This window comes from Miniopterus schreibersii (genome assembly GCF_964146895.1).
Source record: "Miniopterus schreibersii genome assembly, chromosome: 7".
Taxonomy (NCBI): Eukaryota; Metazoa; Chordata; class Mammalia; order Chiroptera; family Miniopteridae; genus Miniopterus; species Miniopterus schreibersii.
In genome coordinates, this window is record NC_138108.1 from 37,725,157 (window position 1) to 37,751,535 (window position 26,379).

Sequence of the window (26,379 nt, forward strand, 5' to 3'; positions counted from 1 at the left end):
CAGATGTTTCTACAGCAGTCATCAGTCTTTTCCATTTACCACAATTCTCCAGGGTGAGCTGGGTCCATCCCTTCCTTCCCTCAGCTTCCAGAAAGGCCATGCTGCTGAAAATGTCTCTCCACTTAAGTGCCCAAGGCAAGAGGAAAATGAAGAAGCAATAACAAGAAAGGACAGAGGAGCAGGTGACTAGTAGACTAAAATGGCACACTTAGAAAGCATCTTCTCAGCATGCAGTAATTATTTAATATAAAAGTGTTTTCATTCATGGTACTCTTACTTTCTTTTACTATACAAATGCAATGCAATAAACATTATAACTGTGTGTAATCACAGATTTAGTTAATAGTATAGCTGCTTCTAATGAATAGAACATAGATGTCCTCTTTGAACTCTATAACAAAGGACAACAATGTCAAAAATTCCCTAAGGTCCACAGTAGAAGTATCTGCTTGGAATCTGCAAAAGATATACACATAAGGAATCCATGATTCTTACAGATTCCCCTGGACTCTCTTGCTAGAAATGAGAAAGGGAGAGCTGGGAGGGTTTTCAGACTGAATGTTCCCCAAGGAACAACCCCACAAGTGCATTTCCACCGTCAATAGAATGAATTCTCATCTGGAACTGGCTGCCTCAAGGCCCAGGTCTATGCTATGGACAACTGAATAACTGATGTTTGTACTCCTAGAAATCAGGCAATATATTTTGAACACATAAAATAGGGGGACAAAGCCCTTGCAAACATGTTTACTAAATTAAATGTTCCCCCAAAGAAAAGTTTTTTATAAAAAGTTAACAACACTGGCTTACCGTGAGTTTCCAGTTATACAACAAAAATCCTATCATAGATAATATTATAATGGTAAATAGTAATAAGGAGACAAAGACTAGGCTAAACAATCACCTGTTTTGACAATGAAGACAATTCATACGACTAATCCCACACTCTGGGTGTGGAAAAGCCACTGAAGTAGCAACAAATTAACTCTGTAAACAAAAATAACTTACGGAGTTGGCTCAATGGAATAATTAAGCAACAATAATTCACTTTTTCTATTGACTTGAAACACTGAGTTCTTACTGCCCTTAATCCCCTGATACTACAAGTTTATTTATAACCTAATTCTTGTTGTCACCAGATTCCATGAAACACCACACAGAAGTTGGTGCTTTGCAGACCAGTGAGAGACTTACTGGAAGAAGACCTCTGTAAGTTCAGCTCCCTTTCTACCTCCACAAATGCAGAGAGGGAGAGCAAAACACTCAGGGTCCAGAGGCTGGCTCCCGCCTCCAGGTGCAAACAGTGGGAGAGCACTCCAGGGCTCCTAGCCACCCTTCCTGTGTTCTGCACTCTGAAAAAAGATCCTAAATAGCAGAAGAGCAAGAGCAGGACCCTCATGACATCGCCAGGCAGATCTACAGACAGTGAGTTTTTCTGTGGAATAAAAATCTTCACAGCAAAATTTCAGAATGAATTAGCAACCCCACCATGCCCAAATGGTACTGTATTTGCATAAAATAACAAAATGCACTTTAACTCTTCTCTTACCTGTCTACCCTCCCTTTGGGAGGACGTTGAAGAGGAGGCACTTCTATGGGTTGGAGTGGATGTTTTATGAGCAGGGGATATGCCCTTCTCATCCGAACTCATAGCTGCGGTTGGAGTCTAGAAGCATGCACTTAAGGTCATCCCAACCGTGTCTCAAATTCAGACAAAGAAGTAGATGAATTTTCAGTTTCAGTCCATTTCACGAATCAGGTTTGTCTAGAAAAGAGAAGGCAAATATTGAGGCTATCCAAAACACCTAAAAGCGAAACAAACAAATAGAACTTACGTAAACAATTTAAAAAAAACAAATTAAAAATTATATTTAGGAAAAATACTACAATATTAGTGAGAGGAAGAACTCTGACACATTAGGAAATATTTCTTCCTCTAGATTTTTAAGGTGGAGGCTAAAAGTGTGAATATGTAACAGAAGTCTGTCAAGAAGGAAAACAGGAAGAAACCATATGCTAGAGTCACCCTCTTCCCCTAGAGTCTCTTTGTTTTAAAGCAGATTACAGTGCTATGTTCTAGATCCTCATGTCAAAGTCCATCAGTTTCTTCTTCTGAAATTTAATTTCCCCTGCCCACTGGATTGTAATTAGAGCTCATTCCATGTCTGTCTCCAGTTTAGTCCAGCCATGTCATGTATGTGATGGTTAAATCCTACACAAGACAGTCAGTCACAAAAGGCAAACAGGCCCATGCCTTTTGTGTATGATGTGACCCAGTCATTAGGACGGATGAAGTAATACATGTATGCACGGTTATTTGCACCTCAAGACTAGAGCACGCCTACACAGACTCTCTCAACACAACCACCAAGAGGCTCAACAGCATCTACAGGCTGACAGGCAGGTCCCAGAACTGGGGTAATGCTTGGAGCTGCTTCACTAGTCCACAGCCAAGGCAGCTTCATTTTTCACTTGGATTCATATAAGGAAAGTCCGCATTGTAGTACTAGGGCTAAAAACAGTTCAATTGGCAAGAGAGGTTGCTAAAAAAAAAATCTTTTTAAAGGTAAGTGTGATAGTATGATCACACTAAGCTGTGACCGGAACACTTGGGTAAGTACTTTAGCACAGGTTGTAAGAGAAAGCTTCTGCCAATGAACAGAAATCAACCTTTAGGCCAAAGAAAACTAAGTCCTGAACATCAGTCCAGACGGAGAGACAGTCAATCAAAAAGACAAAAAAATGAAGATGCAGGAGGCATTATGAGGACACGTGGCAAAGACAACTAACTGGGTCTGGAGGTCGGAGGTCCCGTTGAGCAAGTGGGTTGAGCTGAGGACTGAAGGATAAATAGGCGTTAACCGGGTGCCTGGGCATGATCCAGGGGCCATGGCCCGGGAACTCGTGCTGGCCAAATGATCAGAGCGCAGAGAGAAGCGACGTGAGGGTCAGAGGCAGGCAGAGGCCAGCCCTGCAGGGCCTGTGGGCCGTGTTCAGCATTTTATCTTTATCTTAAGCATAAGAAGCCATAGAAGGGTGTGGTATAACCAGATTTGTATGTTTACAAGGATACTCTGGCAGCCACCAGGAGAACCAAATTAGGGCAGTAAAGAAGATGAGGGAGACCCAGTCGGGAAGCAAGAGGCAACGACCTAGAGAGGTGGTGGGAAATCCTGGGGACGGTTCCCAGGCTGCCAGCATTGGGAGTGAGGGGTGGCCAAGGGAGATCCAGAACTGGCAGAAGGGCAGGAGTATGGTTTCAGACATGCTGCCTTGAGGTGTAACTGAGGCACTGAAATGGAGGCAAACATTTGGAAAGGTAGGTCAGAGCTCAGAGAAATTTAGGCTGAAGACAAATGTTTAATAGATCATGTCAATGATACAAATGTATTGAGTGATTTATGTATAAATGACGTAACTGTGCACCTGCAAATAAGTTAAATTTCATACAAGCCTATATAAAATCTACAATACTGCATTAACGTGACCCTGCATATGTTAAGCAGGATTTCAAAGGTTACCAGGTTATAAAGAATATTCAAAAGAACAATTCTTATAATTAAAAGGCAATTATAAATGAGAAAAACTGGGCAATCTAGTGAATAAAACTTATCCTTTCTTAAGATTTCAACTTCACTGTCACTGTAGGAAAAATAAAAACTACTTATTCCAAAACTGGAAAGCTTTTTCTCTTGCTGTAAAACTAGTTTTAGGGCTAACAGAAATGTAAAGAGCTGTAGAGCTCTTTCCTTGGCTCAAGATAAGATTTCACTTGATACTGACAAAAGGTAGTAATAAGTGTACACTTAAATAATCATCTAATCCTTTGGTTTTATGACAGTAGTCTAATAAGTGTGAGTAAAATTTCTCAAGCCAAGTAAGCTCTGGTGCCAGCAAACAGAAAGCAAGAACACTGCTCAGATTCTTAATCTGAAGCACTTTGCTTTCTGGTCCAAGATGTTTTACAAGTAGATGCTGACACTTGAGCTGAAAGTATGGAGATTCTGTGATGTGCTCAAGTGCCCCCACGGGATGGGGCTGAGACGACCGAGCTCATTAAATTGTTATCCATTTGGAAGTCGATTCAATCTAAGCTGCATCAAGGGCCAACATTTCCTCTGTTGTGCTTTTTTTCTTAACCGTATCCAGCTTCACTTTCCTGATTAACACCAATGCTAACATCTTGGTTTTTGTTTTCACTTAAGGGTAACTTGTCTATGATGAAAGAGCAACATTTTGGTTGAATTGCAATTATGAATATCTAGAATAATATCAAGAACGAAGAAAAGACAAGAGAATTTAATCCATTCCAAGAATCATTTTTGAGGTTACTGTGGTTCTGTTGATTTAAAAAATTTTTTTAACAAAAAAGGTTTCAAGTACCTAATACAAGGTTGAATGAGATCATTCCGACGTGATTATTTGTCAGTGCTTTTTTTGCTTTATTTGATATTATCTACTCTTTCTGTTTGCAAGTGATAAATGAAATATGTCCATCCTTTTATATTTAAACTTTCTGTATCATTTTATATTGTGTCCCTCTAGTAATGATCATTTGGGCTGTTTTTAAAAAAAATCTAACTTTAGTGAAGTTTTTCCCTTTTGCTGCTTTCCTTAGTCTTGGCTTTGAAAGAGCATCATGGACATGTCCCAACACTGCCCCCCCCCCAAACACAGTCTCCCCTCTCCAGGCTGCCTTCTGGTGCAGGCGTTTATAAAACTAAGAAGGAAAAAAATATACAGACGAGTTCTCTGACTATGACTGATCAAGATTCTAATCCTCCTCACTCTTAGGCCCTTTACTAAATAAATGAAGTAGATAAACCTACATTCTACTTCATCAGCCCTTGGGGTGAATTGTGAGAGGAGGCTCTAAGTGTTAACCAGGTAACATGAAGGGAGCCAAGGAAAACTGGCACAAATAATCTTTTGACAAAGAGCAGATCTCAAAGAAAAATGTTTAAAAAAATGTGTCTATAAAACACTGAAAAATTAACCCCCCGAAAGGAGAGAAAATTATTATGTGCAAGAGATAGATAGAGGGCTTACTTGGAATGTTATTTCTAGCCAAAGAAAGGGGTAGCTTTAGAGCGCAAGTGCTTTAACGTTCACAAAATTTTTACAAAAACTGGAGTCTTTCAATAAGAGGTAAGACAGGCTCAGATGCAATGGGAACTGGCATGGGTAAGAAATTAAGGACACAAACAATGACACCAAATTTAAATGCAGTAATTAAAATGATATTAATAAAGCACAGAATGATTCTGCAGAAAAACCAAGTCATACAAAGGTTAGAAAGATAAAATTGAGGAAATTATCTTGCAAACAAAAAAAAAGGGTAGGAAAAAGTTAACCTTCATACTTTAACTCAAGTGTCATCATCCTCTTATAAATGGGGCGCAATTATTTATTTCTGGAGTTTCTATTTAATATTTTGACTGCTATTGACCCTGGGTAACTGAAACCACAGAAAGCAAAACCATGGATAAGGGGGAGACTACTGTACATATTTTAAAAAAGAAAACATAAAAAAGATATGGGTTTTATAAACCATTAAGTAACACCCAAGTCTTTAACATTACAATAAAAAGAAAATGTTAATTATGTATTTCTACAACTTAAATGATATATAGGGAAAATCACTTCTTGCTGTACAAACTACATAAAACTATGCCAAAGACGTGTCTTGACTCACGAGGGAAAAATGGTTCCTCCCTATACTTCAGACATTTATATTTCAGGTGTAAGTAAAAGTTTTGTTCACCAAAGGTTTTCCCTTCCCTAGGTCACATTGCCTCTAGTTTTCTTCAATAATTTAAGAATTCACTGTTCTATTTATTTATTAATAGCTTTTCATATGGAAAGTTCCCTGAAAGGAAGCTTAGGTCAGCCGTTTTCAAACATCACACTAACCTCTGTAAGTTATAATGTGATGTCTTTATTTGAAAACTATAATCTGAGCTGATATATTTCCTAATTAGGACATTGGCCCCTAGATTTAATAATTGTATATTCTTTCCAATCTAGTTGTAATTTTGTACTTGGTATGATTTTGTACTTTAGATTCCAGGAACATGGCCCAACTCTTCCCTCCTGTTTTACATTTGCTGGTTCTTGAGCATTGTGCATTGAATTGTTCTCAGAACAGAATCTTCAAAAACTTGATGTTGGAAGAGATTAGGGAATAGTTTTCATCCTGAACAATCAAACTACCACTCATACTGCCTCCCCAAGTAATCTTTCTCTGGACATCTCCTAACTTTATAATTAACAAGGCATAAGTGGCCTTTCAAAAAAGTATGGAGTAGTAAAACAGCACATCAAAAACGAGCTCAGTTGGTTAGAGCATCACCTTGATATGCTAAGGCTGCGGGTTCGATCCTCTGGTCAGGGCACATACAAGAACCAACCAATGAAAGCATAAATAGGTGGAACAACAAATTGATGTTTCTTTCTCTCTCTCTCTCCCTTCCTCTCTTTCTAAAAATCAATAAAATTTTAAAAATGATTAAAATGGTAAATTTTATGTATATTTTACAACAATAAAAAAGTTCCTGTACTATTGGCCATAATGACCTTTATAGCATGCAAGCATTAATACTGTATTACTTTGTGCTTAGGTTTCATCTTCTTTAAAAAATCCTTCCTATTCTATTAGACAGAACTGTCACTTTAATATGTATTACTTCTATACTTATGCATACATATATTATTGAACAAGCACTATACTATGTTTATTTGTACTGATTCTGTACAATCTCTGAGGGTGGGGACTGTATCACTTTCATTATTGCACTCTAATGTCATGAGCCACAAAACCACTCATATTGTTTATTGGGCTTTTCATACCCACTAAGATCAGATGACTATGCTCACAAGCTGCCTGGAGATAACCACCTCCTGTTGGCTCTTTGATTTTACTATATTTGCCCAAAGATAACCCAAAATAATCCAAATGATTTGCAGATTGGAGTTCCCTGTTTGTTCAGTAGTCAGCTGAAGGGAAAGACTGTACAAAGTTCAGCATTCCCAAAACAAAACCTCTTGGTTGTCCTAAAATAAAGACACTCCCCACCCCCACCCCAAGCTGCTAATGGTGCTCTAGAGGCCTGGGCCATTACTAGCATCTGTTCTCCCTGGTGCCAAGTTGTACATTAGGATCAGGAACAGAAGCAGCAGGCAGCAGTGTAATTCTTTCAAAATACCACTAATAGGTTAGCCCGGTTGCACAGAATTACTGCACCTGCCACCTGCCTACCTAACTAGCCATGATCTACCGAATCACAGATAGTTCATGGTCAGGAACCTTAAACAAAATTTCAAAACACTGTCATCCCTCCAGACTAGCAATGTTTATGCAGCCCTTCACATATCAGGGTGCCCATCATTCTACTTGCTTTGGACATCCAGAATAAGTATTGGTTCCAATTATGTTCATTCATTGTTACAGGAGGGAAGGAACAGCTGACGATAACAGAGGATCTACTGCCAGGCCCCAGGTTCTTCATCCTCGTGAATTCGTTTCACTGAGGCGTGGTCATCTGCGCACACTCCAGAGTGGGGAACTGGAGCCGGGGTGCACCAGTGCGGGAGACCACCGTGTTTCTCTCCCCCAGCTCAGCCTGCGGAGACGTCCTCTTGGGAACTTGAAATCAGCCATGCAAATTAGCACTTTTTTTTTGAGAGCCTATTTTTAAACATGTACCAGTACACCACTACATTTACCCTGTGGTGATTTTTTCTTTTATTTTCCTTTACTAAAATATACCATGGATTGCTTAGGTTTGAATCCAATCCCAACTCTGCCATTTCCTAGCAATGAAACCTCAGGCGAATTACTTAATCTCTCTTTGCCTCCGTTTCTTTATCCATGAAACAGGGAAAAAAGCATCGACTCCATGGAGTTGTGAGAAGTAAATGCAAAAATCTGTGTAAAATGCTTACTATTATTATATATTCTCTCTGAGCCTCTCCTCCAAATAACTCTGTAAGGTTAACAGACTGAGACACACTGTATCCACGAGAGCATCACCTTCTTCCATGAGCAGGTTCAGGGCATAAGTCTCAGGAGTACCAATTTTGAGACTGATTTGATCTACAACACTATTTTATTAAAAGCCCCTATGAAAAGGGTTTGCAAATTTTCCATCAAGGGATAAGAGTATTTGGAGAAAAATGGGTGATTTAACAAAAACCCACAAAATAGAAACTAAGGTACTGATTTACGTCTTTAAAGGGATTTTGTGGCCTATCCTTATTAAAAATATAGCTTACACATAAATGTAGGAGAATCATCAAATAACACACTTATTAAGATTATTTTAGGGTCAAAAATACTTGAGATATGCTATAAAGTGGAGGAACAGGAGTCCCGATGGCTTAACAAATCCAATCTGAGGTCCAGTAAGAGCATCATATTCGTGGTACATTATAATTAACAAAGAAATGAATGTCAGAAAGCTTGAGCTGGAGCTCTCCTTTTTTAGTAGATCACGATTTTTTTGTCTCCAGGTCTTCACTTCCTCAATACAGGGAAGATACTTCTGTGCCCAACTTACCTCTTGGGATTTTGTGGAAATCAAGAAAGAAAAAATTGCCCTGGCCAGTGTGGCTCAGTTGGATGGGTGTCCTCCCCTGTACCAAAAGGTTGCCAGTTCAATTACTTGTCAGGGCACATGGCCAGCTTGTGGGGTGAGCAGGAGGCAGCCGATGGATATTTCACTCTCACATTAATGTTTTTCTCTCTCTTCCTCTCCCTTTTCTCTCTCTAAAAATCAATAAAAATATTTAGAAAAAAATTACACACATAACAGGATAAACATGGAAGAGTGAATGCAGGATCTATTTCACTTTGAAACACCACCGAACACAACAGTAAAGAACTTTTTAAAAAAAGTAAACCCTCCAAGAGAGGTGAGAACAAGAGACAACAACAGAATTTGGGCTGGAAACCAGACAAAAGCAGTAAAAAGACATCTAGGTCATAAGTGAGTCCAGTCCTGTCACAAAGATAATAAGTGGAAATTTTAAAAATTCAAAGGAAGGTTTAAAATGTCACTTAATACTGAATTGGGATGAAAAAAAGCTACTTTTCCCCAAATCCAAAGTTTGGAAAAAACCAGTGATAACTGTTTGCTACATAAGTCCTGAAAGGTGGCCCCAGGATCAAGTCTCCTGGGAACTTACTCCAAATGGAAATTCTTGAGCTCATCCACACTATGAATCAATCATTCCGAGGGTGGGGCCCCACACTCTGTTAAAACAAGCCTAACACCGGGCAGCAGTAGTTGTAAAGGGTTTCCAAATGGGCCCTGTTCTTTTACCTATGATGACAGTTCCATTAAAAGCTCCATGTGAAAAAGATTTGCTAACTCCACCTGAAGGGTAACATCCTAAGTAGTCCAAGAGAATTTTAAGAAAATGAATGAATTTAAAAATAAAAAGGAAAAATGTAAATTAACTCTATTTGTAAGTGTGGGGTTTTTTTTGGTATTTCTTCAGCAGTTTTTTTTTCTTATGTTTTGAAATAATTTTAGGCTTACAGAAAAGTTACAAATATATTATAGAGTTCCCATACACCCTTCACCAAGGGCTTCCTCTAGTTTTCAGAAGCTGACCAAACAAGAAATTTTAATCTCAGTGTTTAACTATAGTGCCAGTTGAAAAAAATTAGACATTTGGAAATAAATTCAAATGTTAAACTTGTAGTTACTGTTTAAATAAATAAACTGCACAGCACTTTCAAATTCAGTATTCTAAACATGAAAATTTAGTCAGCCAGTCACCCTTCAGTCTCAGCTTGCGTCACCTTGGAATAGGCGCACACCTTGTCACTTTCTAGCACAATATTCTTTTCCTTTTCTTCACAGCACTTATGTTACTTAGTAGTTACATGATTTATTTATTGGCTTATTGTCTATCCCTACAGACTTCACCCGTTATGTTTCATGCTCTCCTTGTTCTCACCGGGGCCCAGATTAGTGCCTGGTACGTAGACTTTGCTGGATGCATGGATGAATGAATGCCTACATGAATGAGGAACACTTTAGATATAGCAGGTGTGATATAAGACACATGATAAAAACACACCCATTTACATTGTCATTGTTTCTGAAATTTCAAGCCTTTAAAAGTCTACCACCAGCCTTACACAGTTGGGGAAGCCCCAGGATCCAGCCTTGATGTTTCAGAAGCCTATATGCTAGTCCAGCATCCCTGAAATCACTTCTTACTGGGGCAACGATTAGAATCATTGCTCCTGATATATCCTTGTTTTCCAAAAGCAAAACCTTTCAAAGTAGATCTCTATGGTTGGTTCACTGCACACAGGATTTCCCAGCATTATTTAATGTGAAAAGTCAATACAATAAAAAGTCAATAAAATTTTTAATTGTCTTCAAAGCTAGACTAATTAAAGTACTAAGCATCCCTGCATATGTAAAAACGTATTTTTTAAAACTCATGAATACTGGATTCCATTTTCTACTAAAAGGCATCAGAGCTCCTGGAATGGCTGATTCTTAGATTTCAATATGAAATGAACAAGAGGAGCTTGGGGCAGCCTGTTGTCAAAGAAACTAATGGGCCCAGCCAGCGTTGCTCAGTGGTTGAGCATCGACCTATGATCGGAGATCTCAGTTGAATCCCAGTCAGGGCACATGCCCGGGTTTCAGGCTCGATCCCCAGTCGGGGGCATGCAGGAGGCAGCCGATCAGTGACTCTCTCTCATCATTGATGTTTCTACTGGGACAGGGTGCTTTGGCATGCTCTATGTCTTGACCTGGGTGCTGATTATATAGGAATGTTCAGTCTGTGAAAACTCCTTGTGATTCACTTACGATAGGTTTTCTTCTCTGCTTGTATATATAACAGCCAATTTGAAAGAGCTCACAATGAACAAAGAAGGCTTTATTTATAGCATCCAGAAAAAAAAATATCACTTCAACTAATTACAACGTAATAAATGTTTTAAAAATCTATGAATTTACAATGCTCAAGAAAAAGAGGAACTCTCACCCTAAGAAAAAGATAAACATCTCTGATGATCTTTTGAAGAAACTGAGGCACCATCTCTGAAACTATCTACTCAAAGGGAAGTATAAGCACTTGCTCTGCCTTTCCTACATGAACTGTATTTCAGGATCGCCAAATGCTAGTTGATGAGGCACTGTGCCTTCCAAAAGAATTCCAGGTAATAAATGTAGAACGAATGACAGGATGGGGTGGGGTAGGAGGGAAAGAGAAATCACTATATTTATAATTCCTAATGAAATAATGTATTCAGACAATGGTTATTAAAGTAAAAAATCATCAGTTGAAAAAAACTGATGGGGGAAACTTCCCAATAGATCAGGAAGCTATTCTATTGCTGAATCTTAGAATCACTAAAAGTGGGGCAATAAGACCATACAGGCCTCCTGAGGTGATGCTACATAAAGTACACAGCACCAGGGAAGTAGAATTCCTGTTGAAAAGTAGAAACTGAACCTAATCAAGGCTCTAATCTAACGTCCAGTGTCTAATAATCTGGGTGACAGAGAAAAAGGTTAAATAACAATCGGCCAAACCCAGCACGTGGATCATTCTGTTGCACATATGGCTTAGTTTCTTCAACAAGTAAGTGACTGGAAAACAGGGCAACATTCTAGGTAAAAAGAGACTTAAGAGGTTCAATAGCCAAAAGAAATGTATGTACTTTGGATCTGATGTAAATAAACCAACTATAAAAGGACGATTTTGAGAAATATGATAGAGAAATTTGAATATGGAATAAGTGAAAAATGAGATCAAAGAATTAGCATTCATACTGTTAGGTGTGACAATGTCATTATGATTTTGTAGGAAAATGTGCATATTAACAGATGCATGCTGAAGCATGTGTGTTGGATATGACATGTCTACCTCTAAGAACTTCGGAATAAAAGAGGAGGGGATAAATCAATCAGGGTATGCGCATATGGGAGTTCACTATGCTATTCTCTTTACTTGTGTATAAATTTGAAAGTTTTCTAAACAAAAGCTATTTTTTAAAAATAAGATAAAAAACAAAAAACAGTGAAAAATAAAAAATGTTTTAAAAAACAAAGTCCTGCAGTGTTATTTACAGTATCCAAGATCTGGAAGCAGCCCAAGTGCCCATCAGTAGATGAGTGGATAAAGCTGTGGGACATTTACACCATGGAGTACTACTCAGCCATAAAAAAGAAGGGTATCTTAGCTTTTCCAACAGCATGGATGGACCTGGAGAGTATTATGCTAAATGAAATAAGCCAGGCAGAGAAAGACAAGTACCATATGGTTTCATTTATATGTGGAATCTAATGAACAAAATAAACTAACAAGCAAAATAGAAACGGACTCATAGATACAGAGAACAGACTGACAGCTGTCAGAGGGGAGTGGGGTTGGAGGCTGGGTGAAAAAGGTGAAGGGATGAAGAAACAACAACTGATAGACACAGGAAACAGTGTGGTGATTCCCAGAGGGAAGGGGCTGGGGGAGGTAGAAGAGGTAAAAGGGGGATAATTGGTGACGGAAGGAGACTTGACTTTGGGTGGTGAACACACAGTACAATATACAGATGATGTATTATAGAAGTGTACGCCTGAAACCTATATAATTTTATTAACCAATGTCCCCCCAATAAATTCAATAAAAAAATAAAAAATGAAGGTGTTTGTGAGAAGAAAAAAAAATTCCTTCTTCCTATGACTTACACATGAAGTCCTTGACATGAACAACATTCTCCTCTTTTCACTTCATTTCTTCATTTCTGCTTTTACTGGACATGTATTTCACGTACAATTTATTTTTCACATCTAGTCTCAATCTCTCTCTGTTTAGGGACTCGCTTTTCTAAAACCTCACCTACCAGATTGGGAAGGACAATGTCCAGGGGAGCTGGAGCAGCGCAGTCCTGCCTCTGGGCGGGTTCTGCCCGGGCCCCTTCCCCCTGGGCGAGAGGGAGGTATCCCGGAGAGAGGAGCTGGCCCCGGGCGGGCCCTCCCTCCCGGCCCGCAGCCGAGCAGAGAGACTCCCTTCACCCTGAGACACAGCCGAGGGCGGCCAGGGAGGAAGGCAGGGGCAGGGGCAGGGGCGGGGGCAGGGGCAGGGGCGGGGCAGGGGCAGGGGCAGGGGCGGGGCAGGGGCAGGGGCAGGGGCAGGGGCGGGCAAAGCGGCCTGTGCAGGGCCAGCTCCGGCACCGCTCCCTCTCCGCGGCCTGGGGGCCGGCTCCTGGGCCTCTAAGCAGATAGAGGCACTGTCAGCACCGGCCTCCCGCGGCGCTGGGCTCCAGCTCCTCTCCTGTCTCTGCGGGACCCGGCCTGGCTGCGGACCCGGAGCCTGACTTTCTGAACTGCTCTTTCTCACCACATTTCCCTTTCTTCTGTGTCAGTGCGGCTCCCAAGCTCTCTCCGCTTTCAGAGCTGCTTATCTTTGCTCAGGGAGCTAAGTGAAATGGAATGGGAAGCTGATAACAGGACCTCCGAGGAGAAAAGATAAAGAGGCTGCCTGAAAGCATTTCTGGGCGCACGTGCATACCAACTGATTCCTATGACGACAGAATAATAAATGTAAACACATTTCCTTAAGGAAATGAGATACCGGTCACTTGCTTTTTCCTTTTAAAGAAGAGCTGACTATCTTTCTCAGTCAAGTCACAGCCATGCAAATGTGTGGGAACAAATTTCCAGTTACTTTATTTCCATGAACTTAAGCCTGAGAGTCAAAGGGACTCACACATGTCTCATCTCTATGCGCAGTCCAGTATCAAGAGATCCTAGGCAATACTGACCTAAGAGATTCCATGAGATAGAGCAAAGGAATGCAGCCAGAACGACAGCAAACTCCTAAAACAAACGTGCAACCCAGCCGCCTTCTTTCTTATAAGCTTCAACATTAAAAATGGATATCCTGAGGTCTGAAATCTGCTTGAATAACAGGCACTACCTGTTTGAAGATAAATGGGTTGTTGGGATAAGAACTGCCGTTTTGAGATGGAGTCAGCTTTTTGTAAACTACAATCCAATAATTAATGTTTGAGTTTAGCTAATGCAGACAGAGAAATGCTATGCCAGTAAGGACCCTGTAATTTGAAATGCTTTCATGACTAAAGCTCTTTGTTACTATATAAAAGTTTGATTCAGTATCAAATTGACAGGAACATTACTGTAAGTAGTTCAGTTCCCAATAATACATAGTGATTAAAGATGGGGAAGGAGATGTTTTATGATTAACTACGACCCACTGTGCTTGGAGGTACATCTGATTCTGATGGAGAGACTTCTCAATGTCAAAAGTTCTGCCCATGTAGATGGCACAGCATGTTGCTCACTGACTCACTCTGGTGTCCAGAATGAGTAAAGGGCTAGAAAATGGACTCTAAATCCCTACAAGTGTCATTCAAAGAAGCCAACTCAATGAATCCGCTTTATCTCCATGGGACCAAAATAGTTGTATCAGGCAATGGAAGCATTAGTCATGACATTTCAGGCTCTGAGCTGACCACCTGGAGGTCTGGAAAGAATGATTCACACTCCATTACTATCAAATCCGATTTCCAAACTAAGAACAATGGACCATTTGACTTTGGAAGAGTCTTCCTTCTTCACAGGCACATCTGGCAAGTATCAGCTTAAGTCCTGAAAGCCAGCACTCTCAAAGTATATGCATTTTATATAAAATAGTAAAATGCTAAAGGGAATAAAGACTAACAGTGTTATGTGTAAAGTACATGGGAGTGACTTCACATTTACAGAGAAGAAACTGATGCTTAAAGCAGGAATCTTGACTGCAAAAACTTACAGTGTCAGGCAGGTGACATAAATCTGTAAGGCTGGTTGGGTTCGCTACTCAGGGAATGATAAAGATTAGCAAACTTCAGTCCCTGGACTTGTAACAAGACCAGATTTTTTAATCTTCCAAAAGAAGCCAGGTATCTGATTTTCTCTCTCAAGTTTTCAGACTGTCCAATAACATTGGCAATTAATTCAATTTTAAATTACAGTCTAAAATTTGCCCTGTGGGCCACTAATTTGCAAGCTCTGCTCTAAAATGTAATTTTAACTAATGCAGTAATAAACAGAAGGCTTCTCACATAACAATAATTACACTAAATCACCGAGTCTTGGTTTCTGACCTTCCAAGAGGGGCCAGTCCATGCAAGGAGAGGGGAGGAGTGGTGTTGGAATACCTGGGGAGCATTTCCCAAATTATAGACGGTCTGAAACTATCACTGCCACCACCACCATCAACCCTGTGTCCTAGGGCAAATAAGAGTTTGAGTAGAGGGTATACAGCTTGCAAAAGCACTCCCCAAAAGCTTTGTATAACTGGGAGGGATAAGTCCAAATTGTGGAGACAGAAGTCACTTAGCCTAAGATGTCAAATAGCATATGTGGCATGGCTCTGAAAACAGTAACTGCAAATATCAAAGATGACAAGGAGCCTATAGTACCCTATGCATTGCTGGTATCATATTAGTTATTTCAGTCTCATGGGCAAAAAGAAAACAAGCAACTGTCTACCTGTTCACTATGAAAGATTATAAAAATGAGTGCATTTTAAGAATGTATGTATGCGTGCGCATGTGGGCTTGTGTGCATCTAAATATATGATGAAAGCATTTCTAGCTTTGGTCTGTGGGTTCGTTACTCAAGAAGGGAAGGGGAATGTCTTATTTCCACATGATGCCAGGCTGTAAGTAGAACTAGGTTAATAAATCCTTTGGCATGTTTTTCTACTTCCTATCCTTAAAAAAATTACAGCAGAACTTTTTATTAAGATGGCTAAATATAACCAAGATTACTACGTTTTTTTAGATCTGATATACACATAAAAGGTATAAAGAAACACCCTCCTGTGATTTGGTAATGTTTCACTAATCTCTTGCTGTTATTAAGCAACGCCTGGGGAAGTCTAACCCTGCTTTTGATTTTAAGCTGGCGTCCTCCTACCTCACCTTGTAACTGGGAATCCGTCTTCCAGGTGACGCTCAGGTTAAAGCTGTTTGAAGTGGTTTATCCTCAGACGCCTGCAGCTCTTTCCTGGAACTCTATTGACCCTGCTGGGCTTATCTGGTAATTACAGGAGTGGCTCCTTGATTTCCTTCTCTGGCTGTTTTCAGCGAGGGGCAGAAGCTGAAAAAGAGATTACAGTCATGTAGTACCTTGGCACAGAACTTTCCTGAGCCTCTTGGGGGGACTGCCTCTGCCCAATCAGAAACTTCCTTCTGGCTTATCTTCTGAGGGAGAAGTTCCTAAGGGATGGTGTCTCAGCTTTTCACCTCCTTTGCTCAATCTTACATAATCTCAAAGATTTAACCATTGTGTTCCTCGGCAACGACCAATGGTCCATCGTTTACATCTCAGAGTTTGGAGTACGAAAACTCTCAATTTATACAGCAAATACAGTCTAAAAGGGCCCAAGTATCTTTCCAGAAATATATTTAACCCTCCAACTCAATGTAAACCTCAGGGGTTTTTTGGTGTTTTTTTTCTTTTTCCCCCCTCAGTTTTTAAAAACAGTTTAAGTATGAAATGGTTTCATCACATATGCAGACTGATGTGCAATGCCAGGGCCTCGATGAAGACCCATTAACAGTCTCGAATTAGTCCTAAGAGAGTAGAACGGTCACCAAACTCTTAGGACAGTCCTGTAGCAGAGAGAGCCGATCATACTATCAAAGAATAGTTTTCAACTTGTCAGAGTTTCTCAGAAGGCAAAGAAACGGTATTTCATGAGAAGATATAATATGTTCAATTTAAGGAAAAAGAAGAAGAAAACCTGACAAGGAACCCAGAGTGGAAGCTAAATTGGTTCCTCTCAGGTCCTGAAACGTGTCAGCAGCTTTTCCTTCGAGCCTCTACCAGGTGTGCTTACTAACAAGGAGGCCTGCAAAACTGCTCCTTGGGTCTGATTATGTTTCAAGCTTATTCTTCTGCTGTTTTGTTTTAGTTTTTCTCTTTATACTTATGGGGAAGGAAAAAGTAAATGTACGCATAGATCCTGAAAGATCATGACTCAATGAAAGCGCAAAAGATTTATGTCTACCCAACATCCTATGCCGTGAATGCTCCTTTAAGCAGCATTTTTCTGCAAAAAAACACACACAAAGAAAAAAGAAAAGTTTGCTCTAAACCCCCTCCACCTCTACAAAAAAAATTGTTTCTTAATCTCTACTATGTTGTAAGACAAGCCCGTGCATCTTGTGAGTCTTAAATAAAATTTAACTGGTGACTATGATGATGACATAGAAGAACTAAGGTTAGGGTCCATCGAGATTATGTTTGTATGCTCAGCATTAGCTCTGTTTATTCTCTGCAAACACTTCTCAATCTATGCTCTTTAATCCCACATAATTATAGGCAGAAGGAATACGAGTGGTCAGCTACAGAAACTCCCCTTTTTCCTTGCTCTCACCTATAATGGACTCTGCCAAGTTTTGGAAAAGCAGAGAATACTAAAAAAGGAAAATTAAAGAAAAATGGGGTAAAGAATCCCCTGTGCTAAACTTCAGTTCTTTTCCTACTCCCACCCCTCTTCCTCCCCCTGAGTCTTATCTTCCACAACTTCTTACTATCCTATGGTGGCAAGTGGGAAGGTGGAGGGTAGAGGACCATGGGGTAAGAGCAAGGCTTCCTTCCCACCTTGACTTCCCCCAGTCCAGCAGCAGAGAAGGCGAAGGCAGGGTGACCACAGCCAGCCACCCCTACGGAGCTCCCCTTCCCCATCACCGCAAGGCGTGGCCTGTCTCCAGCCCATGTAAACCAGACATTGGCCCAAGAAGCACCCTTCCACTTTTGCCATCCCTCCCCTGCAGTCTGTGCCTACACATGCTTCAAAATCCAGCTCAAAACCACAGCTCTCAACTCCCTCCTTGATCTTCCCAGCTGGAAAGAGGCATCTTCTCATGCCACCTGGTACTTTGGTCAATTCTACTGGTGTGAGGCGGCCCTTGGTCGGACGTGTTTTAAACCTCCCATTTCCCCTACCAGACTGTGTGGGCTCTGAGAACCAGGAACCAGGCCTCACTTCCCTGCACACCAAGGTGTGAGGGTTACAACGTGAAATTTACAAGGCTTGGCTTATACCTACTTTGTAAGAAATGAATCTACTATTGTCCATTTTGCACAAAAGTGTGTGTTTTCACACCGTGTGGATGCAATGCCAAGGTTAAGGGTTTGGGCTTGTTCTGAGACTATAACACTCGTATGGACCTTCTGTGCACCTTTCAAAAAGACAACCATGGTAAAGCGGAGTCCCTGCGAGAGCCTTCAGGGAGGCTGACATGAAAGATTACCGCTCCATCAATACGTGATGGTTCAGATATAACCAATCATCCCTGACAGTGCCTGAAGCCAGAGACATTAGGAGTATTCATTTTAATTCAGCTTGAAACACTTGATCAGGGCAGAAAGATTTATATAATCACACTTAAGTTCCACACTTCCAGGTGACTAATACATTGTTTTATTTAAAAACCAGGAATTAACCAAGTGGCAACTAAACTTTATTTCAATTAAGAAACTGTCTCGGGTCTTGTTTTACCTTGCACGTCAACTGCACGCAGGCAGAAGTCCAAAGGTACTAAGCTTATAAAGTTCAAGTCTGATTACACGTTGTGACAACACACATTGCAGATAAATTCTTAAAGCTCTCGTTAAGAAATAAACTCAGAGAAGGGAAGAGGTTGTTTCCTTTTAAAATTATAACAAAAATTGATGTGCAAACAAAAAGTATACCTGGTTTTTATCAATACACACACAAAAAATCATGTTCTAAAATAACGTTATCTTTTGCAGATCAAAAAGGCCCTGACACCCTCCTTCTAAGCTATTAACAGACTAAAAGTCGTAAAGGTTGGAAAGGTTGACTCGAACAAAGTCTCCTACACCAACCAGTGCTCCGACAGGAATATCTGCAAAATCTCATCGGGGGAGTTCAGTGATCTGGCAATGGCTCCTTCTGAATGGTTCATTCAGGAAGCAAATAATCCTTTATCTTTGCAACAGAATTCTTCCTGTAAGTCCTGTGACTCATCCTCCCACAGCCTGAATTCTGCCCATTATACACCGTATTCTTGCCCAGCACACTCCCCACACATTCTACTCCTTTCCTATTCAAGCCTCTCCGAGCACAGGATGTATCAGCTAAAGATCAGACTGTCCTGTGCAGCTACTAAGTTAATGCACAGAATGTAAACTGGATACAAGATAAAGCAAACCCCCTCATTCTATAAAACACTAAAGGAAAGATTCTTAAAATGGTAAAGGCAGTAAAGACAACCAGAATAACCAGACAGTCGTTTACAAAGTTAGCAGTCTACATAACACAGTCCACTTCACCAAAACAAGAGACGAGACAGTTTTGACTCTTTTCTATATCTTATGTGGCCTATGACTTTGACTCGATGCTTGCTTCATTTCCGTGAAGGACTGGTCTTAATTTAGGGTTAAACATCCTACATTGCCTTCCCAGAAAACCGTAGCCCAAGACATGGCATAAAAACTTCCTTCATGATCCTGCTGACTTTGTCTCCTGTATCCACTAAATACCTTGGTGGAAAGATCATTATTTTGCCTTTTTCCACTGTCAGCATGTTTAGACGAGAAATTGCTTTTTCTCTCTCTGTGAGAATCCCAAGTACTCTGAGAGTTTCTGTACTGTGCCTAAGTCACTGGAGAATACTGCTTTAGTGCTACAACTCAACAGAATTCATGGCAACAGGCTGTGCTGGGGTAACTTCCTGAAGATGAAAGTCAAACTCTAGTCACTTCCACCTGGCAACTACTGTGGCTTTCTTGGGGGTGGAGGGAAAGGCGGACATCTGTAACACTTTCAACAATAAAGATAAATGAAAAAAAGGGAGAGGGAAAATGTGCTATGGATGTTCGTGGCATAAAAATACTAATTCTGGCTTAAAGTTTGTGAGTTGGGTAGGAAGCAGATCAGAGGAAGTAGCTCAAAAGAGTAGGCATTTGAAACATAAGTAGATTCAGGCAAGAAATAGAAAAGCAGAAATGGATAAAGGAGATTTCAAACAGTGAAGGAAAGTGTATGAAAATCGAGAGACAGGAACGTGTAGACGGTAGTTGTAGTACCAAGAGTCTAGGGTACAACAAAGGAGAGTGGAGGAAAGAAAGGCAGAGAGGAGGTTTGGAACAGCGTGGAAGATCTTAAATGCCGGGGAGAGACCAGCTTCCACTGGGCAGGCTGCAGAGAACAGGAGTGGAGTGCTGAGCAGGGGAGCCACGGGGTTGTGCTTCGGGAAGGCAGATCTGGGAGAACAAACTGGAAGAAAGAGAACCGGGAGGCAAGAGAGGACTTCAGAAGACAGGAGCAGCTCAAAAGGGAGAGCAGAGCAGCTACCTGGGAGAGGGCAGCCAGGAGGGACAAGTGAAGGTCTTACATTTGACAGGGCAGAATGTGATCCTATCTGGCCTCAATATTTCATATCTTACCAAAATAATGAAAAGTAAAGCACATTCATTATTCAGAAACATGACTGAAGTAATATGAAGTACGGTTACCATGCTAATAAACTAAAATAATTTACTCAACACAAAACGTATTTTTTCCAATCTGTTATATTTCTATGGTCCAGGCCAATTTTTCCCAATTTTTTTGTTTGTATCTGACTTGGTTCAACTTGACACACATTTCTCTGAGGCTAGGGAAATTTCTATAAATCCAAAGGCCAAGCACAAAATAGGACATGATACCTGTTAAGCATTCAAAGGAATTTTCCTTTCCAAATTAAACAGTTTTGTTAATACTGACAAAAATTCAGATGGCTGATTATACTGGTAAGAATTCTGATTATAGATTTCTTAAAGGGGTCTACAATTTTATTATTCCCTTGACAACTCTGTTTTATATCCAAAGAACAATTATTACAGAAACCACTCAGTTTATTCCTCAGTTGAGTATAATTTTATTAAAAGAACACCATTAACTCTAAAGCACTGGAAATATGCCTAGAACATACCTCAATTATTCTGAAAGTAGTATGCTATAGAGCAAGAGTCAGCAAACTTTTGCCTGTGAAGGTCCAGGGAGCAAATATTTAGGTTCTGTGGGCCATGCAGTCTACCAAGTGATGCAACTACTCAGTTCTGCTACTGTAGCAGGAGTAGCCACAGTCAGTAAGTAAATGAATGAGTATGGCTGTGTTCCAATAAAACTTTATTTACAAAGGAGTGGTGGCCACATGTGGCCCTTGGACTATAGTTTGCTGACCCCTGCCCTAGCAGATAACCCAGCTGTGGCAAACTGGTGTTGTCATTGTTCTTCAGTCTTCAATGTGCAAGCTGATGAAGTGAGGAAAAAAAATTACTTTGAGAAAATGGGTTCCAATGAAAATTTCCACTGCCAGTGGAGTGATACACGGGAAAACAACATAGAGAAGTTCGAAGGAAGTGATGGATTCAAGGAGACAAGAGACGTTTTGGGTAAATGAAAAAGAGAGTGTAGAGTTTGTGATCCCTTACATCACTGCTAAGAGAGTCCAACAGATATTCTCAGTGGAAATATGAAAATGTGACTCATAAAACCATTTCAGGAAGTTTTCCAACGAATGCCAAAAAATACTCATTAATTGAGAGAAGACTTCAAGGAAAGCTTAACTTATTAAATAAAAATATCTTTAAGAAATGCATGAATCTTGACAGAATATTCATGTGAGAGAAAGCCAGGGAATTTGGAAATTTGCGCAAGTTTCAGATCATACCTTCCTCATGAATTCTGATGATCACACTGTATTTACTTAATAGAGCAGGGGGAAAGTAACTAATATTATCATCAGAGCTTACCAATCTATATTTAAATCTTTAAAAGAGTTGTGACAAGAACTATCTTAAGTCAATTACATCAGCTTAATAATGCTACCACTAACTTACCATTGAAAGCGACTCACCAGCCCTGTGGTCCTGTGTGAGTTACTCTGTGCCTCGGGTTCCTCGTGGGTAAAATCAGCTCTTTGAAGGGGATGTCTGAGGATTAAGCGAGTTAACCCATGTTAAGTGTGCGGAGCAGCCCCAGCACACAGGAAGCCTCAGAGGCATCAAGCTGCTGCTGCTCGAGTCTTTGCTCCCAGCCGGCTTTACTGAACACGCCTCCTTTGTCCTTTTAAGCCTTTCTCCCTCTCGGTTTCCCCAGGGTGGCCCTGTCTCACTCTGAAGGTTTCAACCTACCATTGCTAGAGACTGCTAAATCTCTCTCTCCAATGCTGACTTCTCTTTCGGACTACATTTCCAACTGTCTACTGGACATTTCTACTGGAACATAGCACGGGCACCTGAAGCTCAGAGAGCCCAAAAATCAAGCCCGGCATCTTTCTACCCTTGCCTCCTTCCTACCCTTGTGTCCTGTTTGAGTTAATGGCAACTTTATCTATCCTGAAACCAAACTAGAAACTACAATTACTTTTAACCATTCCATTTGCAGCCTTCCCATTCAACTCGCCCCAAGTCCTCTCACTGCTGTCTCACAAATATCTTTCCTAGACATTATTCTCTTTTTGCCATCTCGCGATCTCTGGCTTAGATTACTGATATCTAGTCCCCGATGTCTCTACTCACAATCATTTTCTTGTCCAAGCCATCTGCCATTATCATCAGAGTCATCTTTCTTAAAACATATATTTGATTGTTGTTCTCTGTTCTCAGTTATTCTCTGCTGCTTGGAGGAAAGGGGACTATGGGCCTGTCAGTGAGCTACAGAGCCCCAGGAGCCCTCTGAAATTGGATACAAAAAAATTGTGCATGTCCTTAATCAAGAACTGGTCAAGGAACACTGGGGGTACAATCTTAAAACTGCGCAGCAGGGTATGATCTGCATTCTTGATTGCATCTCAGTCACTCTCGTCTTCCACCCTGTTTCAGATACAGTGAACATCCTATTTTCCTCCAAACACACACACTGAATGCCATTTCACCTCTGAGCCTCTGCATGTGCTGTTCCTTTTAGCTGGAATGCTTTTTCCTGCCTGTCAAACACTGGAGAGTCCTTTAAATCCTAGCTCAGGTCTCAAATGTCACCTTTGTGAAGCTTTACTCAAGTGGACAACTATGTGTGGACAACAAAAGATGCTAAATAGATTTCTGGTGTCTGGATATCATAACACTGTCCTGACATTTCTTAGCTTCAAAGCTTCACACTGTAAAAAATAAATAGCCTTAAATACTTAGGCACATATTGTGTTTTCTTAAGTCTAGAGACATCCTTATTGGTGTCCCTGAATTTTAATGAGGTCAAGAGTAAACACTCTGGAGCCTAAATGCCTAGGTTTGAATCCTGGCTTGGCCAAGTACCAGTAATGGGATTCTGGGCAAGGTACATAGCTTCTCAACGCCTGTTTTGTGAACTGTAAAGATGGAGATAGTAACAAAATAGTCCTTTTAGGATTAATTTGAGGATTAAATGAGTTTATATATATGCACTATGTAAGTGCTTACTATTATTATAATTATTTATTGAAATCAATGACCACGACTAGAGGTTCCAAGGCATAATCACAAAGCAAAACTATCTGACCCTGCCACATGGAAGTCTCAAGCTTTAGTTAATGGAGTTAACTAGCTAGAGAATACTAACAAGGATGACCCTTTTCACTAATGCTTCTATCAATTTAAAATTGTTTCAAGTCTATCTGATAAAATTCAGATTTTTCTATTAGCCTCCAATAGCTAAAAATATCAGCTCAGACTATTTCCAAGGCACACCATAGGGTACATTAAAAAATCCCTTTGACTAGAAAAAATACAGAGATGCCTGGGAGGAAAATCAATGAGCCACCTCACTGCCTACCAAATGCCCAATAAAGAGGGAAAATGCTAAATAGGAAACTGGGAAGACAGATAAAGAAGCTTAATGACTCAGCTTTCAAACAAACAAGCTTATGTGCCAGGGAAATGGGGTACTGGGCATTTTAGCACCACCCACCTGGCCAAAAACAGAGGCTGTGATACGTAGATCCTAACATCACCGAACCAAAGGAGGAATCAAAATAAGTGCATGATGTAGTGATGCAGCTGACTTTCATCTGAGTGATAGGGTTATGCGATATTTTTGGCAATGGCTCTGTGGAAAATGTGCAGCCAAAAAACAGCCATTTGACCAAGACCACAAACACTGCGGATGTGTAACAGTATTATTTGTTTCGCAGCAAAATGCCAAAAGGATCACTTTACTCTTTATTAATAAACACACTTAATAATCAGACCTTAAGTTAAAACACTTGTGTTAATAGAATTTAAAAGAATCAAGCCCAAATTCCTTATCCTAGTATTAAAGGTCCTCCATAATCTAACCCCAATTAACTTTCCAACTTTATCTTTCACGATAGGCTTCTTGAAACCTTCAACCAAGCAAACTTGCAGTTCTCCCTGACATACCCGCTCTGCCTACCCTGTGTGTTTCCTCCTCTAGCTATGGCACTCTTCCTGTTACATCTCCAAAGTCGAAATCCCATCCTTCCTTCAAGACCCTGTGTGGGTGGCATGGAGTTCTTCCCTATGGCTCAACTAGAAGTAATTCTCCAGGCTCTTAACTTCCATAACCCTTGCTCGGCACCTCTTGGACTTTGCTCAGTCCATTTTGCTCTGAGATTTTGACACGTGTCTTTTCTTCCCAAGACTGGACTCTCTTTAGAGGCAATATCCACAACAGCTCCATCTCTGTAAGCGCGACTGCACCATGGGCATATCAGTACGTGGCAGGCCTCACGCTTTTCACTGAAGTGTGCAAGACGAATGCTGAAGTGCGCTAGAGCTCATTGTGCCTGATCACAGAAAGCAAACGGACAGGAACGTGCGCTCAGACAAGTTTCACTGAAGAAAGGCTTCAGTAAAAAAGATATGCAACAAGGCTTGTTTTCTTGTGGAGCAAGTTGAGATGAGAATTTTCATGCTACTCCCAGGGCGAGGAAACCACCACTTCCATTTACCATGCAGTGATCTGCCAACGACTGCTGACAGTGGTGCATTAAAAGCTTCCCTCCCACTCATGTAACTGATAATACACTTCCAAGTTAGAGACATCATAAGATAGCTGGTGCTGTGTTTCCCCTTCTGCAGGCTCAAAACACTGCTCACCTCTGGGCTTTGGGATAGAGTTCTCAAGACCTGTGTCTATAGTGATCATTTCAATCACCATGTCTACTAGGCCTTAAACTCTATCCAAGGACCAAAATGCAAAAATCGGAGAATCTAGCTTATATCAGAGCCCACAAGTGCCAAGAGAGGGAAAGATGAACAGAAGAACCCCTAAACCCTGGCATCCTGAGACTGCTTAGGCAGAAGTTTGCTCCTCCGAGGCCACTTGGGTGGCATGAATTGAAGTGCTTACTGGTCACAAAGGAGAGGCTGACTTCACTCAGGGGTGAAGCTCCCAGGCTGTGCTGATCAGCATGTTCTCCCCAGACCACTGGGCAGCTGCCCATGGTTTGCAGCCCCATGTTCACAGACGGCATTTCTCTGCCAACTCAGTTCATAAACTTACATAAATGAGTTTTAATACACAGTCCTAAACATAAGTAATTTTCGTAAGCCCTACATCTTGAAAGAATAGATGACTAAAGTCCTACACCCAGATGAAAGAACACTCTTACAGGGATGTCTTAACACCATGTGCTAATGGGAAATTTTCTGGTGAGTGCTCTACCTGATAGGGCTTTTATTATCAATGACAACTGGAACATCTAGTCTCCAATGTCATACTGCTCGTGTTGCTTGGATTACTGGAATGGCAACTGAATCCTTAGAGCAGGGAGCAGGAGACTAAATGTTTAACTTACCCACCTTTAAAATAAATATTTATGTTCTTTCAAAGTACAAACATGCCTGCCACATGCAAATTGAGGTCAAAATAATATTAACGATTTTTTTTTTTTTAAATTTATCTTTACGGTTGAAAGTATTACAGATTTCCTCCTTTTTTCCCCCCAACTGACCCCCTCCTCCCCACTCCCGACCCTTCCCCAGGCCTTCACCACACTATTGTCTGTGTCCATGCGTTATGCATATATGCATATTAATTCTTTAATGTCTTCCCACACCCCTCCCCCCTTTCCCTCTGAGATTCAACAGTCTGTTGCATGCTTCCATGTCTCTGGATCTCTTTTGTCAGTTTATTTTGTTCATTACATTCCACATATAAGTAAAATCATGTGATATTTGTCTTAAATTAGGTAAACATTGTCATTGGCACTGCCATAAATGACAGAATGTTTTGAAATGATAAAATAGACCCTAAACAAGTATAAGGTGGTATAATATGAATTTATTCATATATGAATTAACTGAACAACTGACCTAATTTCTCTTTGTCAGTCTCTTTTACCTCCTGTGCTACTTGGATGGAATTATTCCAAGTGGCCCCATT

The 26,379-nt window shown here is 40.6% G+C and overlaps 1 protein-coding gene across 5 annotated transcripts in view; it reads right to left on the minus strand.

Annotated features, from left to right (window-relative positions):
• The window catches only part of OSBPL6 (oxysterol binding protein like 6), a 164,719-nt gene that overhangs the window by 71,711 nt on the left and 66,629 nt on the right, over nucleotides 1-26,379 (minus strand). For all 5 annotated transcript variants that reach the window (XM_081142663.1, XM_081142661.1, XM_081142664.1 and 2 more), the window contains exons 2-3: nucleotides 15,959-16,136; nucleotides 1,550-1,765 (exon numbers count right to left, since the gene is read on the minus strand). In XM_081142663.1, the coding sequence (XP_080998789.1) occupies nucleotides 1,550-1,651 (102 nt within the window). In that variant the 5' untranslated portion in view covers nucleotides 1,652-1,765; nucleotides 15,959-16,136. The remainder of the gene's footprint in view (nucleotides 1-1,549; nucleotides 1,766-15,958; nucleotides 16,137-26,379) is intronic.